Genomic DNA, 19,775 nt, shown 5'->3' with positions numbered 1-19,775 from the left:
GCAGAAGGTTCGACTACAACGTAGAAAAAGTGTATAATCGATGAAAAACATCGAGAATCTTGTGATAATGCAGTCGTGTTATGCACTGAGTGGTAACAACCTTTGTTACCTGCGAAACGCATTCACAAGAAGAATGTATAGAAGTGTGCGTGTCAATATGCCTAAAAAATGCATCTCACATTTCCTGTCATTGCTCGCACAGAAGCGTTTGTCACATCATGCTAAAAAGATTCTACAGCTGTAATTAGAGAACAGTGCGAGTCTTGACAGATGGCTTTCAAGTGGATAAAAGACTGGCTTTTGAAGCTCTAAGCCACCACAATAAAACAGCTAAAATTTTCGTAGTTGGAGAACACACGTAATAGTGAAGCTCCAAATTATTTTGATCTAATGCAGTCTCAATACTGTCATCAGCTTAGTTTATGGTATACAACAAAGATTTTCGGTATGAATACAGGAACCAAAGGGAACGAAAACAGTGAATGCACTCAACAAATTTTAAATGAAATGTTTCTCATGTGTAGAATGTGTCTATATGTAGTCATGAAACGTGTCTCTGGAAGGCAACAGGGCATAAAGAACTTAAATAATGACAGAGATTAGTTTTTAGTGAAGAAAACAGTACCTCATTTTTTAAATGCTTTCCAATAAGAGATCTTCCCTTCTTTCGACATTCGAATATCATAAAGCACAGGGTTCATTAGAGCCTGTTCACTACTACGCTGTCAAAACACCTACAAAGAAACACTGACAGAACAAGGAGTCAAGAATATTGTGAAGACATTTCAACCTTCTACTTACATAAAACAAACTTGCAGCCCATAAGGATTTTCCTTGAAGTAAGTTTGCTAATGCTGCGTCCGTGAAAAACAAATGAAGTTATGCAAACAGTAAGCGCTGGCTAGGATCTGGCGTATACTTCTACATTGAAGCAGCCCAAATACTTCTGGCGACGACGTCTTCTCATAATTTGGAGGAACCAGATGGCATCGTTCACATCGCTCATTTTACTAGGCCGCTTTAAACGTCATAAGAAGCCGGCCACTGCACACGACGCGTTTAGTTTGCTGCTGGATCCTCTGAAAGAATATCAGCGTTGCTTCCCCACACTGCTTCATTTTCACGTTGGTATGCAAAAGCCGCGGGCGATTTGGTTAACTTGCGCACTAGTCAGATTATTATGTCTGCACAACCCTATGCGTCACGAAGTGTGTATTAAGTTGATCATCGTTTCCGAATGCATCTCCAAACAACTGGCAGGTAATATTCTGGTACAGCCGTCCATCAACGGCTTTCTCTGCGAGAGCAAATGCGCTCTGTGTACATTAATGCGGGGTTTCATCCATTTGGTTTCGACGGTGACGATCGAGAGCCGAGTTGTTCTTGAAGGATGCAGTACATATTTCGCAAACGAAAGCTCTGTCCCCCCAACACAAGTTGTGATGATGTTTGAGGCTATATTTGGTTTTGAATGGTTTACCACACTTCTGACAGACATGGTGTTTCTCGTCTGTGTGAGTGTAGTTGTGTTTACGGAGGTTCGACGAGTGCGCGAATGATTTACCACATGTTTTGCAAGTGTACGGTCTCTCGCCTGTATGTGTGCGTTTGTGGACATCTCGGTGGCTAGATTGCCTAAACGATTTGTCACATATTTCACATTTGTAGGGCTTCTCGTTTGTGTGCGTGCGGTAATGTGTAGCAAGGATACCAGCCCGGCGGAACATTTTGCCGCACGTTGCGCATTTGTGATTTTTGCCTGTTGTATTCCGGGAGTGTTTTACTGAATTATTCACAGAATCACTTGCTTTGCAAGTGTAGGCTGAATCGCCCGTGTGTTCCTTGGCGTGCCCGTGTAAGGCATCCTGTCTGCTGGAAACATTGGAACATGCACCGGACAACTCTTGCTGTTCCCTCCCTCCTGTTCCAGTAGCATTCCTGTAAGTAAACGTAGAATGGGGCTCAAAATGGGCGACTGTTACGTGATGATAAAAACACATTTGCCAATTGAGAGTTGGACAAACTAAATCGCGCGTTCATAATAAGGCGATTTGCACAATCTGATCTGGAACCTGCTACATTTATATGTAACGCTCGATTTGACCTCTAGGTTGGCAGAAATTGAACACTGGAGTTTTTGTTGTGTCTATTTCGTTAAACTTTAAAGCACTAACGATTGTCTGTGGAGTGGACAATAAAAAGTGTTGTTATATATATTACATTAGGCAAAGCCTAGATGTAACCTGCGCAGACGAGTAGAACTATCTGAAAACGAAGGTTATGTAAGAAACTTACATGCTCTAAAGATTAAAAATAGTCCTACTTCTTGGACAAGCTAAGGAGGAGCATTCAGGCAAAGGTACACAAATGTGCCCTCGGAAGTGCGAGGTTCGGCACTGAAACAGACCGCATTGCCTGAGCTAAAACACGTTTGCTTTTTATACAAGCCCTTGTAGATAAGGAGGAGTAACTTAATTGAACATGCTGAAAAGGCGTACTGTAGTACTCGCGTTATCTCTGACAAATACGGGGGCGGGGAGGGGAGAGAGCTGTTCCTCGTCAAACACACAATACACAAATATCAAATACATATCGAATAGTATGAAGGGTGCCAGAGTTTTCAAGTGCAGTGAATGAAATCTGCTGCGGAAGAGTTCCTTTTTTTGAATATCCTATTCTGCAAATATAAAGGGCAACGTTCATTGCAATGTTCGTCAATGTAACATGAAAAAATCTCCATTTCTTTCTATTCATTTCTTGGCCATGAGATCTCTTGTGCGTTGATTTCATGAAGTTTGCATACGTGCAGTTGGCATTGTTTGCGCGTGATCATTCCTACCGTTTAAGCCAGAAATGTAAGAAAAAAAAACGAACAGAATACGACACATGCACAAGTGCCTCGTTTATGCGTTCTCTCCTGTCTGCTGTTTTTTGAAGTTACTACCCTGTTTGTACTGGATGAAAATTGTTTGCTATGTTGCTGTTAATATGCTATTTATTCGTTTACCTGCATTTATTCTAAGAAAAATTAAGTTATAAGCGTTTCACGTGCCAAAACCACTTTCTCATTATGAGGCACGCCGGAGTAGAGGACTCCCGAAATTTGGACCACCTGGGGTTCTGCGACGTGCACCTAAATCTAAGCACGCGGGTGTTTTCGCATTTCGCCCCCATCGAAATGCGGCTGCCGTGGCCGGGATTTGATCCCGCGACCTCGTGCTGAGCAGCACAACACCATAGCCACTGAGCAACCACGCTGGTTTATGTTAATTCTAGTCATTGTTCACGTGACTCATGGAAGGTTATGGTGTCATTGAACTGATGTGTAACTTATGTCTTTTTCTAATCGTGCTCGCTCGGCCCATATTTAGACCAGATTACGTACTTAATTTTTACATCGTAAACATTTTTTAGGTAAGTAAGTAAATAAATAAACAAATGAATAATACATTTAGGAGTTGGAATAACTGGCTATGATAGCGGGATTGGCGTTTTCAGAGGACCCGGTCTAGGCTGAAGAAAAGACTTCTTCAGTGACTTACGTTTGAATTCAAAACAAGTTGATGGTATTTCATTGAAACAGTCCAACTCCAGCAACCGCATCAATCACAACTTTGATCTAGGTTGTCAAGATTGAAGAATTTTGAAATCGCAAAGTTACGAGAAAAAAAGAAAAGGTTTATTATGTTAACTGCACCAGGTCACAACTTCCTGCACCCAAGGTAATAACTTCCCTTTTATACATTTCCAGTTTGCTGAAGTTTGGGTTTGCGAGGATTTCTAAAGGATCTGCGTATAAAATAGTATATTTCAGGGTGCCGCGTAATACACCCATTTTGTTCACTTTAGATGTAGTATTAGGTGGTGTTTAGAGAATCGCGGCGTTGGCTTTATGGCCGGATTGTTTCAGAATTTCCGATACATGCGACGTAAATAAAAAATTCAATTCTTTGAAATATTACAATTTTTTTTTCGAATGCAGAAATTGGAATATTGGTGCAGTGGGTTGTTCAGCAGATTAATCTCTCATTTTCAATGTACTTAGGTCCTGAGCTGAAGACTCCTGTTACGCCAGCGCCATATTGTCTTAACTGCAGATGACATTTGGCATTTCAGGCAACAACGCTTTCATCCGTCGCACAAGTTCGTCTGTGGAAGTATAATTGAGCCATAGGCAGCGTTCCGTGTCGTCTCACTGAGTTCCTCCATCGAAAGGAATCCATACAAAAGTTTGGCTCACCAAGCGTCGTTCCCAAAAACGCCCGATGGTTCCTGCATGCGCGCGTAGCTTGTACTGGCCACTGGGCTGCTGCTGCAGACCGGAAGTGTGAAGCCAGTGCTTCTGGTTTCTGTGTGGCCGGTGTGCCCTGAAATAGAGGTGCCGATTTGCCATTGTGCGACAACAAGGACGGAGAATTCCGGGGTAAGAACGCGCAGGAAGAAAGAAGAATCGCTGACAGCGCTGCGGCCGTCTCAAGTGATTCTCTAAATTCAAACAACAAAAGTGGGAAGCCACAACTTAATGTTGCGATAAAGACGCACATGTGTTTCGGGAGTTGTTCGTTGCTACATTCCTTCGTCTCTTCTGCACTGACCGGAGCTTGGTTGACCTTGCAAGGGCTGATTTTTTGTTCTCTCGCTTCTTGGCGCGCTTTGATAATGGTTGTTCTCTGTGATAAGCAACTCAGCAGCAGACGACGTTGCTGTCGGTCATACAAGAAAACGGTACATGCAAGTGCATGTACGGAACAATCGCTGCATAGTAGGCTGCTGCTGTTATTGAAAAATAAAATGAAGTAAACATTCCATATTTTACCTTTGAAATCTTTAGTACGAGATCGGGCTTATAAAAATATCAGTTAACCACAAGAAGCGATGAATGGTTCACGAAAGAAATTTGTCTTTGGTTAGGATGAAACCTGCACATCTTCGCAAATTTTATGGGTGATCCACATATCAGCGCTGAGACAGAAATTTGTGTTAGCAGAGCAAGGTTATTAAGGTTCGAGCGGACTCCAGCTGGCTTGGCTTTCAGCGGGTAAGGGCGGTTGGACTGGGGACTTGTGGGCGCACCTCGCACTCCATTATCACAGTACATTGGATGAGGCAAAGAATGCTTAGCAATAAAATGACTTAACCAAAGCAAGAAAAGTTTGGATCAACCAAATAACGAAAAGGTGCATGAATGACATTTACTCAACCATACCTCAGACATCAGCGATGCTGTTTAACATTGGTGGCACGGTAAAAGTCCTCTGGTGGTCAAAATAAATCCGGAGTCCCTCACTATGGTGTGTCTCATAATAATATCGTGGTTGTGACACCTAAAACCCCAGAATTCGTTCATTTGTGCTGCCTAAATGTATTGTGTACAATATCAAACGTTAGCTTCCTCAATCACCTTGGCAGCAAGGTGTAGTATGCCAGTGACCGAAAACCTTCCCGCACCTACCGCAGTCGGTGGATGTGCTATCAGCCAGGTGGTACAGCGTGTTCCATTGGTCAACACGTGTTGTCTCAGGAATTCTGCAACACAATACAGATATTCACATGAACACTGAGGCAATAGTGGCAGGACAAAGATAGTAGCGGAAGACAATGTTTCGACCAGGGGACACAACAGACGAGGACAAGTTCCTGTGTGGAAACGTTTGCCTCCAAAATCCTTAAGGCATACAGGCATATTGCACTGAAACAATTGTGTGCGATTCATGATATCGGAATGAAAGAGGTGCCGTACCAATATAGACGCTGTCTTCGCAGAAGGGCGAAGCTATTACATCTATAATATGATATTAAAACAATAACGAAAGTAAGGTTAATAGTATTTAGCCAACGTATATTCGAAGACAAGCTGACGTATTAACTAAATCAATGTTATACCACATGCCCAATGACACGCATACCAGGTAATCTAATGACCTCTAACATGCCCGGACAAAAAGATGGCGTGATTAGGAGGGCCGGCGAAGGATACTGTAGGTGCTTGTCCCAATGTGGACGTTCCCTGATGCATCTACTCGTTACAAGCGATTTCTACCGCACAGGTCAAGACAGCAGGAATATGCCTGAATAGACAGCAGGCAGCCGCTTTTGTTCAAAGTGGACGGGAACCCTCTTTGCATAAGGTAAGGGAACTGCCGCAATGTGTACCGAGTGACGTTTGGAGCACGGAAGCCGAATAATATTCCGTGGCATGCAGCAAATATCCTAGGATCTATCATTGGTCGTTCATCCCTCACCTGAAACTTGAGAGGCTATTCGGCCGAAGATCTCATACATTTGGGAAACAGCACAGTTACGCTGGCTATTTAACGATTGTTAATGACGAACTCATGTACACCCATCTAGCTATCTCGGAAACTGAAGCCTCGTTTGTCAGCACTTCTCAACCCACCTGCCAAGGCTTGTTCTGCCGCCCTTCGGCAAGCTTATTCTTTATTCCAATAACAAGTATATGGACATTCCAGACGCAGTTATGCCGTCGGCGTCACCATCGCCGTGACGTTCTGTATAAATTCCAAGATCGATACTACGGTATCCGCTCCCACAACGCTGTATGTGCGATTGTAAGTACGCGTTTATTTAACTTGTCATGCACATCTTTGACATCAGACCAATGGCTTTAATGCGCGAATAATGGATGCATAAGCCTCTGAAGAATTTTGGTAGGGAGCATACATGTGCAATTATATAATATTACGTGGATGTGAACCGAACTGCCAATTCAGCGCAGTATGATTAGGCGAATCTGTGAAACAATCGCGAACGCGCGCGCGAAGCCGCAAAGCAGAGCCCAGAGCAAGTGGGCTCGGTCAGCATTTCCTGCTTTATGTTTTCATGTCTTTTCATTTTAGTGGGGAAGTCTTACACGGATAATTGCATAACGCCACGTTTTGGTGTGAAGTTCTTGAACACAGGCGAAGTCGAGACGAGCATATTGACGTAGCTCTTACCATTTATTTCTCACCCTTTCAGTGGAAAAAATGAAGGAAAGGTGAATCCTGGGCAAACTGTGGGGACTGGACTGGTCAGGGTGCTTGCAATTCTTTACACACGCACTGCAACTTGCCGTATTATCGGTATAAGACTGGCTTGTGCAGTTGTCCCAGTAGTTGACATATGATAGCTACGTATCAATCAGCATGAGAATTTCCCCTCAATGACGTACGGAAATAGGGCAGGCTAATTTAAAGGAACATCTACTTTGATATCATCAACGATAGGTGGTGCTTAATTACAAGAAACAAACGATATGGTGAGATTACTGCTTAATCTCACCAACTGGTTATCCGAGGCAGTACTTCCCATGACATTTTGACATAATTCATGTTCTCTTACTGAGATATCTGCGGCTCAGCAACTGATTCAATTACGGTTACCGAATAACTTTGCTCTTATGGCCTTTGAAGCGTTTGGCGAAGAGAACGATATTAAATATAAAAAAAAACTGAATTCTGGGGTTTTTATGCACCAAACCCACGATCTCATTATGTTGCAGGCTGTAGTGTGGAAGCACGAATTAATTTCGACTGTTTTGCTTACTACCAGCGCACCTACGCTACATTGCCTCGGTACACTTAGACATCCTCTGTATCATTGTATGCGCTTTCTTTTAGATGAACATCTGTCTCCTCACTATGTTCATCTCATCTCATCGTGAGGCAAGCCTTAGTGTGGAAGTGCGGATTAATTTCGGCCACTTTTCTTACTGCATGCGTACCTACCCTACACGGCCTCGGTAAACAGACATGATCTGTGTCATTTTGACAACTACCTCTTAGATGAACATCTTCCTCCTCATTAAGTCCATATATTTCACAGGGGGGAGTGAGTCTCCAAGGTAACCATCCTGAACGCGTGCCTTCATGTCTAAAAGGAGTAACATGCTGCCTGTTTTTTTTTTACTCTGTCCGTGTCCAGTCGCGCTCCTACAACTATTACGTAAGTCATGTCATGCTCCGCATGCCGAACGCTCAAAGCTGCTGATGCAGTGCCTGTTTCAGGCATCAGAGCTAGCCCTTGCCGGGAGGAAATAACGAGTACAGGTACAATTTTTCCACGGGTGGCTATCCTTGTTGTCACTGAGTTTTTTGGAATTAAACTTTTCTAAATGTGGGCTCACCTGGCGCCGCTTTCAATAAAGGCCGATGCTTCCTCCATGCCTATGCGGCTTGTGCTGTGCGTTGCATGATCAATGCAGCTGATGAAACCCTGGTGCAGGTAACTAGCGCTACCATTGTGAGTGATACCTGCATAGTACAAAAGTACAGCAAAGGTCTACGTTCCCCACTTTGTAAGGGTAGCTCATAGAAAATGAATACGTTATTGTTATAGATGGTGTGAGGCAAAGAGTTGTAGTCGTGGGGGAACCCTGCTGCCGCGCTACTGATGTCTATGCTTTCCCTGTCTACAACTTTGTCTTGAACTGACGCAAGAACTTCGTGCTCAGGGATGGTCATACCGAGGATGACCTTAATTCTTCTGAAGAATATTACGCTCTATATCATATCGCGGACGCAATAGGAGAGTGTTCGAAGGAAAATAGGATATGTCCATTTCTTGTGCGTGCAACCCTGGACCCACCTCATTTACTGGATTATCTAGTTTATGCGCATTAGATGCGTCGTAGAGTGTTTTCCTTTAGCTAAACTATTACGAGCACTGCACCTAACGGGTTACAGATGAGGACAAAAAAATTTATATGGCATATTTCTACCAAGGGATTATAATTTTGTGTTTGAAGCCTGATCAGAGATTTTTGACCTCCTATGACACATACACGTGTTAGCCAACGACGTACTCGCCTTTCAGAAAGTGGTTATTCGAACCCCATTTGGCCACTACTGCGGCTGAAGTTGCTAAGCTCAGACGGTAAGCAATGCATATTTAATAACTCATTAAGAAATCGAAAACCGTTGTCCTCGCCACGGTCCCTGTGTATGCCATCAACAGACTATAGGACAACATTCAAAACGATTGGTCAATGCATTTATCTAAGATTCGTTTCGCAGGCAGAAGGTTAGCTTGGAAAGAAATATGGAAGTGTTAATTCATGGCGCCATGCCACTAAATGGTGCAAGGGAAAGCGTCAAATCGCTTTAAAAGTAAAAAATTGCATGAGAATGAAAAAAAAGGAGAGTGCGAAAGATTAAAAGTCGATAATACGGCAGAACCCTTGTCAGGATGCGAGGAGGTTTCGTACAAAACAATAAAGGGCACACCGTATTGCTGGATACAGCTTCATATAAAATCTGATTTGGAGAAAGCCGGCTAAGAATGATAATGACTTTATTACACCCAATGTCATAGTGTCTACGCCTTCGTACATCACAAAAGCATTAAATGCCAATTCTCAACCAGATCACAAAAGATGTGAGTTGCGTTATCTTTGACTTTTAACGAACTTCAGTGCGATTGATTAGGCGTAGTTTAAGGAGTTCATTTTTTAAGTTTACCATACTCACTTTTGCTAGTCACGCCATTAAACTCTCAACGTGCATCAGTCAGTGTTACGAGAGACGTTGCACAGATACCGACAGAACGAAAAATGCTTCATATATCCATAGAATGGTAATCAGCTTACAGAAATGAGCATTCAGTTTGGGAGGCCATTGTGTCAGCAAGGTGTAGACTTTCTTGTTAACACAGCAGTATAATTTTCAGGTGGCGCCACACTTATTGGAAATCGTTGTGTACTGCGATTCCTAATCTATCAATGCGAGTGAAGCTCGTTAAAGCTTCAGAAGCATATGGGAGGTATACTTGGTAAAAATTTATGCTAACAGAGCGAAAGAACTAGCAAATAATTTTGTCTGATTGAGTTAGGTTTTCATTCATTTTGTAATGTTTACGTTGCATTTGTTGCTTTCGTTCTGGGTATAAAATATGAGTTTCAGTGTAAATTGATTTGGGCTGCCCTAAATTGTAAACTAACTTGTATACATTGGCATATGTCGCCTGCTGATAACATGCTACACGTGAACAATTCTCTCGCTGTGCCCAAAACTTTACAGCACCGTTATAACCCTCCGGTATAGATAGCTTAAACGCGACCCTAAATGCAAATCACACGCTGGGATGGTAGCAAACATTTTCTTTTCTAAGTTTGATCGGTTCAAAGAAAAAAAGTATCATAGTGGTAGGTCGACGGACCCACTGATATTATGCTTGCTAAACAAAATTGTAGACCAATTGCCACGCACTGATTCCAGTGGCGAGTGAATTGATCATGGCATGGAACGTAGTCTCGGCTTCTGACGCGACGGCCTATAGGAGCGTGCGTTCACAATTTCCTGATATGAGAAGAAATTCATTCAAAAATTTCAACTGCATAGATGTCATATGAATTTACATCTATTCATATCAGAGCAGGCAGTGAGAGAATGCAAGGACAGGAAAGGCAGGGAGGTTAACTAGACGAGCACCAGGTTTGCTACCCTACATTGAGAGTGAGGGAAAGGGGACACACATTACCTTCAAAGGACATTGGGGAAGTGGCTCTTGCGGAGACAGTGTTGGCGCCGTTGATAACTTGTCTCTTTATACGCAATAAGTATACTTCTGCCACGCAACATGTTGGAGCTATCTTCCAAGTTTGTTGTAAAGGCGAGTGACCATGGCCTACGTACCGTGGACGTTGTAAGTTCCGTCGGTTATTGACTTCGGCTGAGTGTTCCATTGGTAACGCCAGGCGTCGTCAGAATTGCTGCAATTAATAAAGGTGTTGATGTTAGACACAGCTGTGGCGAAAAAGTTGAAATTACATTTTTATAAAACAAAGTTCAAGAAAGGCAAAGTACTGTTTAATGAACGGACGACTTGAAATGTTTCGCACTCACTAAAGGCACATTGCGCTGGCTGGCATAGGACAAGCGGCACACGGGGTAACGCGTGGTGCAGGGCACTCATCCACCATAGTCGAAACGGCCCCTACCTTGACTTGCACGAACACTGTCAGCTTAATGGTCAAATTACAACGGGTATCACGCCTCCGGTTGTACTTTCCTACATAACATGCGTGCTCCACTTGCTACGGTGACAGAATCCTAAAAATTCCGGAAGAAAATATTTTGCTACATGGAACATTTTTTATGCAATAATAATAAAACAGGCTGAAGCATAAAGAAGACGCTGTGTGGATGGTTTCTGAAATGCTGATGCAAAGCAGCGCTCATGTTAGAAAAAATTCCCTTTGCACCCGCAAATTGTGGTTTGGCATCGCCGTGGAGAATGGAGTATTTTCACGCTAATTACATTCATGACTCGTGCATCCCGAAGCTGTGAGAAATACAGCACATTTCAAGTAGTATTTGAAATTATGGGGTTAAATAACTTGCTCTTAAGAGAAAACAGATTTTGTCTCATAGCCAAATGTAAATTTGAACAGTTCAGAATGAGAGGATGGATTTGATTGTATTGCGGATCAACGAAGATGGAGTTCATAAATATTTCTTTGCAAACTATGCTAAGCTTTCTTCTGCTATGCCAGTCGCAGCGGCTTATCTGAGAATTCATTGAAGGTTCAAGTTTATTGTGAGTACAACATGAAAAAAAATGACACTCACTTTAGCATAGGAGGTTAATAAAGGCGCGCTCAATAGAGCCATCGAAATACTCCACATTTTCGTTCGAATGCATTCTTCCTTCTTATTGCTTCTTTTTCTCAATAAAAGTCGTGGGTTCGAGCACGCTAATTAGGCTAGCTTAATTAACTGTGCCTTAGTCATATTGACCTAATTAACACCAAATTTCGTGGATTCGACTCCTATCAATGGTCCTGAGTTTGAGTGCCCTAATTGACTCCACAATTATTTACTGTCTTTTTTGGCGTGGTTAGTTGAGTTCATGTGGCAGCAATGTGAAATACGACTACGACGAACGAGCCAGTAGAGATACGAGCACTCCGATTTTCTGTGCAATCATAACGCGACAGTGAAACAGAGATCTAAGGCTTTCCGCCTCAAAAATGTCCGATGACGGATACACTATACAGCATGAGCGTACCTGAAACGCGACGTACTACTGCGATTGTTCTCAAATGGTAAAGAGTACCGCAGCATATGGTGACTTTCCACTTCTTTGTCACTGTAGTATAAAGTCGCATAAGTTTGCTTTTTTAAAAACAGTTTGGAGCCCTGTAATATAGATTTCAGTGGTAAAAGAATTCCTAACAACAATACCAGAAGTGGTTTCGTTGGCCCAACTACTCGGAGCGGGAAAAGGGTCAGCTTGCCCAGCACTTTGCTTTCTCTTCAAAATACATTACCTGTTGCCTTTAGGCAACAGGTAATACGACAAGCAATGGTCTTAAACCAAACTGTTGCTTTTCCTCCACCGGCATTACGCTTAATTTACCGGACTTTAATGTCTCTTATCTTTTTAGCAAGTTGATTAACACTGACACACATGCGTACAATTTGTCGCTCCCGCAGAGCACACAAAACAACCGAAATGCGCATAATCTATTGCATCATACAGCGCGTTCGCGAATAAGTTAAATACAAGTACGTTCATGTTTAAACGCACAGTGGATGAAATGGGCCGACAATAAAATGTTCTGTTTCTTCAATCTCAGTTTTCAAATCAACATTTCAACACTGATTGCAATCTGCTTTACTGTAACATAGATAGCCTGTATTTGTCTATTTCTATTGCTTTCGTGCCACATGCTTGTTTTTTTTAAGTAAGCTAATGAACATTTCCAGCTATAACTTCTACCTTCTATAAATTTGTATATGAACAGTGGGAACAGTTGGGAGAGTTTGTGCTAACATAATTGTAAATCTGACCTTGAGAGGCAGCGTGCCATCCCGTTCTTTCTTATCTCTGTGTGCGCCCCTAGCGCTGTTTTTGGAATTAAGATTGTGTAGTCGCATTTATTCTGTTACTTTATTTGACGTGACTCACGTGATTCAACCCACGTGATGTTACTTTGTAAGTCTTCCTTAACTCTACAGGCTTATGTGGTATATATATCGCAATATGTTAGCACGAAGCATGTTAGCACCACCTCCACCATGCCACGTGCTTAGAGTAATGGTTGATATTGTGCGCGTTTCACGCATCAGAGCTCTCCTCCATAGAAAAAGTTCGACAGTGGAGGCATAGTTGCACCACGGGCAGCATTACGCACCGTCTGTGATTTGCTTTATGCAAGGAAGGTTTTCCGAACGTGGGCGCACCTAGCAAGGTTTTCCGGAATGGCCGATGCTTCCTCCATTCCAGCGCGGCTTGTACTGGGCTGTGCGGGATTGATGCTGATGCTGGACGCCATAGGTGGGGACCTGGTGATTCTGCTTTCAGTGACACGTGCATGGCCTGAGAGAATGACAGTAGTATTAGCTCATCACAGTTCAAGGGTCATTCAACGAGCGTCAACATTTCGGGCTGAAAAAAAAACCCACAGATTTAGTTGAGGTTTAGTGATAGGGTAACCTGATTTCAGTGCTTCCATATGCGGTGCTCTTTCTGGAAATATGCCTTCAATACGTATGACGAAATAGACGTGCGTGACGGAATTTATGCAATGTAGAATTTCCCCCAAGATATGTGCTGTTCAGTAAAGTGGAAAGTTGGGCTAGTTGGTGAGTGATCAACATACCTTGCTGGTGAAGCAGCGCACTGACACGGACACAGTGAAGACAAACAGGAAAAGACGACACTCGCTGCGAGAGTCGTCTTTTCCTGTTTGTCTTCACTTTGTCCGTGTCAGTGCGCTGCTTCACCAGCAAGGTATGATGATATGTGCTCTATTTAGTACACCAGAATAGAACACAACATTGCTCCATGCTGAAGAAGAGATTGCGTATTTTTCACGCGATAGTTCTACAGGCATCGTGTCGCAGGAAATCCGGTGTCTGCTTCAGGGGCAGGCGTTGACCGCGTTGTGAGCAAAAAATCATTGCGAATCAGGCATACCGAATCACGCAGGCTTTCCGTGTAGCGCAAATGCGTTACTGAACTAAATGAAATTAAGTAAAATGCGTCAGAAGCATAGTAAAGTTCGACTTACGCGCAACCTGCAGACTTTATAGCATCAGATTGTAATTGGAATGTAAGAGAAAACATTCTCTTACGCGGGAACTCAAGCACAAACCAATTTTCCAGCGTTTCTACCGTTCTTGTACCACCGTCAGTGGCGTACCCATTTCCGGGCAAAATCATCCAGATGGAGCTTGCCTGCGAGCATTGGCGCCCCACGCAAGAAAGCCCGTTTCCACCAGAAAGCTCGCTTTCGTGCGTAGCGATTGCGGCCAGCGTTTCCAAGTAAACATTACGGTTACATAACATGCAGTCACCGGCAAGCGCGAGAAGCAGCCAGGGGTCTTTGGATGGTACCGTGTTCCACTCTTAAAGGCGAAGCTAAAGCGTCCTGCAAATTTCGTTGTGTCTGTAATCAGAGTCAAATCGTGGCTCTACATTTCCAGCAATAAGCAAATTTGAGGCTTTACTAAGGTGCCGATGGAAAATACGCAAAATTGTTTAAGCTAGCATTTGCACAAAACTAACTTGCCTTAACCATAAAGGCCGCGTTCTTGTTATAGTAAAGCTCCTTAGCAGCACAGAAAACTAAAGTTTAGTTCGGGGGATATTGTCTAAATACATGAGAAATATGCGGTAACCATTGCACTAAATTTGGTGACGTCTGTTGCACTTAAAAGAAAAAAAAAGTTCCAATGGAGTGACTGGAGCAAACGAAGTTTTGCTTTGGCTGTGAATGTTATTAAAAAATTTCACATGGAAGAAATTGTAAAATATGAACAATATCAAGCTTTCAAATTAATGGAGCAATAGAAAGGATAACGCAGCTTTGGAAACATCTAATGACATATCTAAAAGTGGTCAAAATTATATAATATGCGTCGCTTTGAAATATGATACCATGTTGTGGGTAGGATTTTTTGAAAACGCTCGTAAACATTCAAAATTTTTGTAAGTTGGTAATTAATGAACCGATATTGGCCGCCTTAGGTGCTCTAGCCCTAGCAGTTTTACAGAGCTGCGATATCTGTTTTTTTCGGGGAGAGGGGCAGGGCTACAAATTTGTTAACGATGTCCTTGTCCACTGTGCCGTCCAAGTATGGCTTTCATTCTGTATGGCTTTCACGCACCAATTTTCCGAATCAGCTACCCTATTAATGCGCATTGGGGCTGCTCATACAGAAAGCGACACGGTGACGCTCGCAAAGTGTGTCCTCTTCTGTAGTAAATGCACCGCTGTCGTGGCCTATGTAAATGTCATTTCGGTTGAGGGTTGTAAAGCATCTTTGCAAGCGGCATCGATGGTCAAAGGCCATGCCATACGTACTCGTAACGTCCTGAGAATAGCTGAGGCTCTTGAACGCGTTCCACAGGTCTTCGAAGAAGTCGTCACGAGTCCTGGAATTGGACATATGTATTGGTATCGGACTGTTTGCTTCCAGGTAACGCAGGTTATATCTGGTGAAGCTTTTGTAAAAGCACCATTTGGAACAAGCAAACTGCTATTTTGTTAATGAACGTGATACGTGCAATGTTTCAGTTTACCCAAATGCTAACTTGCTGGCTGGCACAAGGGGAACCCTGTGTAATACGTGGAGTCGGGAAGTACCATCGACCGTAGCGGAAACGCCTCCTTGACTTACACAAAAATGCAAGTAAAGTTTAGTTTACTTTAGTGTAGAACTTGAGCTTTTGTTCACTTACGGCGTTTCTGATTAGTGCTTTGTAGTTGGGTATATGTGTTCAGTTTTCAAACTGTCGTGGCGTCCACTCCTGGAGGAGAATCGCAATGATAATTTCTGAATAGGCGCACCGGAAATCTTTTTATCCAATTGTTCTATAAAACAGGCTGAGGCTCAAAAGAAGAGGCTGCGTGAACTTCTTGCATGCTTTGTTTCAAAGCAGAGGTGTAATAAAAATAGATGCTCCTTCCACACCGGATTGAATTAGCAATCGCCGTGGTGGTATTAGAATTTTCACGGGAATTTAAATGAACGAGGAATCATGGATCCATGCCATGAGGAATATATCGTAAAAATAAAATTGCGAGCAACATGGCTTCCACAGAATAATAGTGAGCCAACAGTTGCCTCTTATGGAAGACTCATTTTGAAACCTTGAGAAGAGAAGGACTCATCAGTTCAAGTTATGCATATGTGACGAAAATGTGTTGTTGCGAGCTTCCCTCACGTATAGCACATATGACGCGCTCCTGCGAAGTCCCGTCTTTGAGGTCCAAATCATGGCCGTCCAGTGCACCCGCGATCGGGCCGGCAGAATTGATTCGTCAGTCCTGTCATGAAATTAGCCGGGTGCGCGTTTATACGCATTTTGCTGGACCCAATAAAAGTTTATTCCCTCACTCGCTCACTAAGGTATGACATGTGCAGCTGGCTTTTCAAAAAATTATTTGAGGTACAGGGGCATGAACAAGGCGCAATTGCAGACATAAGCCTCAGAAAAGAAGCGTAAATGAAGGGCATGCATCTGCAGTTGTATACCGCAAAGCATTCTAACTTGCGAGTTATTTACCGTGGCAGCAAAAGAAGTTGTGGAATTTACTCTTTAAAACCTGATTTAGAACTTAAATATAATTATTAGTTTCACGTCAGCTATAAAATGAAGAAACATCATGAAGGTGAGAGCTGCGCGATGAGCAGCACGCGTGAATGGTGCGGGAGTGTTTTATGTTATGCGTTAGAGAAACTCTCGCACAGGGGGCGCATCGGTCTGCTGAGTCACCCAGCACGAGATGGCATTTCAGGAATCGCCCAACGTCTGCGCGCAGGCGCGACTAAAAGCGGGTGCGAGAAAGAAAGTCTGGGGGCTTCTGCTCCTTGAATATCTGACTTCGCCAAGGTAGTTCGGAGGAGTAGTTTCTTCCTCGTTTTGTATGCGTTTGTCCCTGCAGTGCAGGCACTGCGGAATGAGGTCGCGCGCTGGCCATGCCCATGCACGAGTTTGTTTATGCTCCCACGCTAGCTGCCGGCGCGGTAAATCTCGTGAAGCAGTGGGCACTGACGTGCCGTGTGGGGATGACTGTTTCTAAAGGTACATCGGCCGTACGCTAATCGCAGAATCTAAAGTTACATCGGCCGTACCTGATTTGCTTGGATTTCGCTAGCTCCCCGAGCCCACGTGAAGGACGTTTATTTAGCTCTAAGGGTACCATATTAAGAGTACGCCTTTGAAAGGTCGCGGCGAGCAGCATTCGAAAAGCCTGATGTGTACCAAATGATGCTTCATCGCCGGGTTTTCTATAACAGGCACGTAGACCCGTGTGTGTTCTTGCATTTCACCATCAGCGATGATAGGCCGTTGCTCCAGGAACATCAGGGGTCACCTCGAACTCGGCAGGGCAATGCCGTAGCCACTGGCATGTGCGATGCGGTGACCAAACGCGAGCGACAAGCATGTTCTTCGATAGAAGCATTTGCTACCCGCAGTGACATTACTTTTGACCTTAACGATAAACAGCTGCAGCTGTGCTTTCCGTGAAAATATTTTCGCATCACCATGCATCGACGCGTAAAAAAATTGCTAAGAATGTCGCCCACGTAGTACGCAGTCTGAAGTTGTCTGTCAAAGGCCTGCTTTGAAGTAAGAACAAATCTATAGCTATCAACGCCTGTGTTCCGGGTCATACCTACGGGGAACAATATTCGTCGAGAATTGTTACAAGTGGCAAGACTCACGTAGTGCGACAGTCGGACGTGCCGGAAGCGCCCTCGAAGAATTCCTGGCTTGTCCTCGGCGTTGCTTCTTCGCCGAAGGTAAACGCAGGAGGCGTGTTTCCACTGTCACTTTCTTCAGCCATGGTTGTTTGGGCGCCTCTGGAGCATTAGCGTCTGTTTTGTGACAGAAGCACGCGGAATCGCAACGCATGCGCAGTCAGTGCTGATGAGGAAAGGGAATAAATGAGACGTTTGGCTCTTTGGAAACTAGAAGGCAGCCGTAGAGCTCATCTGAAGAAAAGAGACGATAGAGTGGCGCCACTACCTCGACGATAAAATACTCATATTTTAATGGTACAAGAAGCGTTCTAATAACTCGCGCTGTCTTCCCACCAAATGATCATAACCATGTGACCCCCTCTCCCAGTTAAAACCCATTGACATGATATGTCTTTTGAAGGGGAAAGCCTTATATTTCTCATTGGTCAAAAATTTGACCGTCTGGCGTTATGGTATCAAAATTCAAGCGCATGCGTCAGTATTTCTTTATCAATAATAACAGAAGGAGTTCGATCACATTTCTTCGCGTTTAACAGACACCCTTTTCAATAAGCAGTGTGGCCACAAAACCATGTACATGTGGTTTACCGGTTTTGTTCATGCCTGGCGAGCAACGTACCCGCACGTGTCTTATGACGTTTTGATGAGTATCAGTACATTTGCGTCAAGTGGGAATGCTGTTGTCGTTGAAAGCTAGCGCTGTCTGTTTGCCGAATTTGCGTTTCCGTGTCCGTCTCATTCTGTGCTAAAAGAATATATAAAAGCCCATGCAATTACCTTCGCCAATTAAAGCGCTAACATATCATTCAGCGAACCAGCGTGTGTCTCCTAATGGTATTCATATACTTGCCACGGCCGTTCTAGCATGCCTTTAACCACGCAGAAACAGTGGCGATACCTATGCGACCGAAAAAGAGAAAAAGCTAAAAACGAGTTAAGAGAAAGCAAGTAATAATAGAAAGTAACAGCGCATGCGAAAGATAGTGTTCAAGTAATTTAATGAATCTCTTGCGAGCGTGCAGGCTTTCGCCATAAGCAAATTTACCGTACGCGAAATTAACTGTAATATTTACTTTTTCTTCTTTAAGTGAAGTGCTACGGATTCCAGGGGTAAATTGGTGCGCATGAAGCAATTCGGGAATATATATTACGTAACCAATTTCCTTTCCAGAACTTTACCTCTCAAAGGGGACGCTGTTTGTTCCCGGTCTGTGAGGGGGCGCTGCGGTCGAGGGTAGGGCGCTCGTGCGTTCTCGATGTTGGTGTCAACAAGCTCTTCTGCCACCCTCCTTGTGTGGCCAGCAGGAGCGTTTGTCATCGTGGTTTCTTTCTTTTATTGCCTGTTGACTCTGTGAGCACGTGGTCACCATCGACAGCTTGAGTGCGTTCAGACCATCGCGTTACTAGCGATGGCCTCTAGACTAAGCATCCTTTCTTCGTTTTCTTGTTAATATTGGAAGTTGCTTCGCGCCAGGCTGTAGCCGAGAAGGCTACGTGGCTTGTGATTGGTGTTCCATTGATGCTACTGGACGCCTGACACGTGGATGCACCGAGTTTTGTTCAGGCATGTCATTACATGCGAATGGAGAGCAGATTTCAGGTCCGGTACCCTGCGGCCGATTTGGAGTTCACTCAAGTGAACGCGTCAATGTCGTAAACATTTATTTTTTACACTCGCTACAGGGAGCGCTGATCTCCTAAAAAATTAGAATGCCACGCTATCTGCATCGCCAGTACGTAAAAATTCTGCTGCACGAACTTTCATGAAATACGGAATTAAAAGACTGCTGCAGACATTCGGAGAATTTTCCGGTAACGCGTAACCGTTCTTTGGCTGCAATCTTAGTTCGCTTTTGTTTACTTGGTTTTGGTAGCTTAGGCGTGTCTACCTACTGTTCGGTTTTCCGAAGTCTAAAAATGCTTGCGCATTAGTAGAGAATTCTCAGAATTTCGGTAATATTTTGTGTTGCTTATCATGTCTCTTCCGCATAGACTACATCGTGCTGCATATTGAAACTCTCGGAGGGGAACCGGTTCATCAAGCCACGTTTCGGAAAT

At 43.6% G+C, this 19,775-nt stretch overlaps 1 protein-coding gene across 1 annotated transcript in view; it reads right to left on the bottom strand.

The window, feature by feature from the left end:
* Window positions 1-207: 207 nt before the first annotated feature.
* The window catches only part of LOC139046769 (zinc finger protein 665-like), an 83,860-nt gene continuing 64,292 nt past the window's right edge, over window positions 208-19,775 (bottom strand). Inside the window, exons 10-17 of the mRNA XM_070526345.1 lie at window positions 17,679-17,816; window positions 15,311-15,381; window positions 13,185-13,320; window positions 10,632-10,708; window positions 8,126-8,252; window positions 5,453-5,526; window positions 4,241-4,367; window positions 208-1,938 (exon numbers count right to left, since the gene is read on the bottom strand). Of these exons, the coding sequence (XP_070382446.1) occupies window positions 1,326-1,938; window positions 4,241-4,367; window positions 5,453-5,526; window positions 8,126-8,252; window positions 10,632-10,708; window positions 13,185-13,320; window positions 15,311-15,381; window positions 17,679-17,816 (1,363 nt within the window). The 3' untranslated portion in view covers window positions 208-1,325. The remainder of the gene's footprint in view (window positions 1,939-4,240; window positions 4,368-5,452; window positions 5,527-8,125; window positions 8,253-10,631; window positions 10,709-13,184; window positions 13,321-15,310; window positions 15,382-17,678; window positions 17,817-19,775) is intronic.

The sequence above is a fragment of the Dermacentor albipictus genome, chromosome 9, assembly GCF_038994185.2.
Source record: "Dermacentor albipictus isolate Rhodes 1998 colony chromosome 9, USDA_Dalb.pri_finalv2, whole genome shotgun sequence".
NCBI lineage: Eukaryota > Metazoa > Arthropoda > Arachnida > Ixodida > Ixodidae > Dermacentor > Dermacentor albipictus.
The sequence above is the reverse complement of the archived record's forward strand: the minus strand, read 5'-3'. Positions and strand labels throughout refer to the sequence as shown.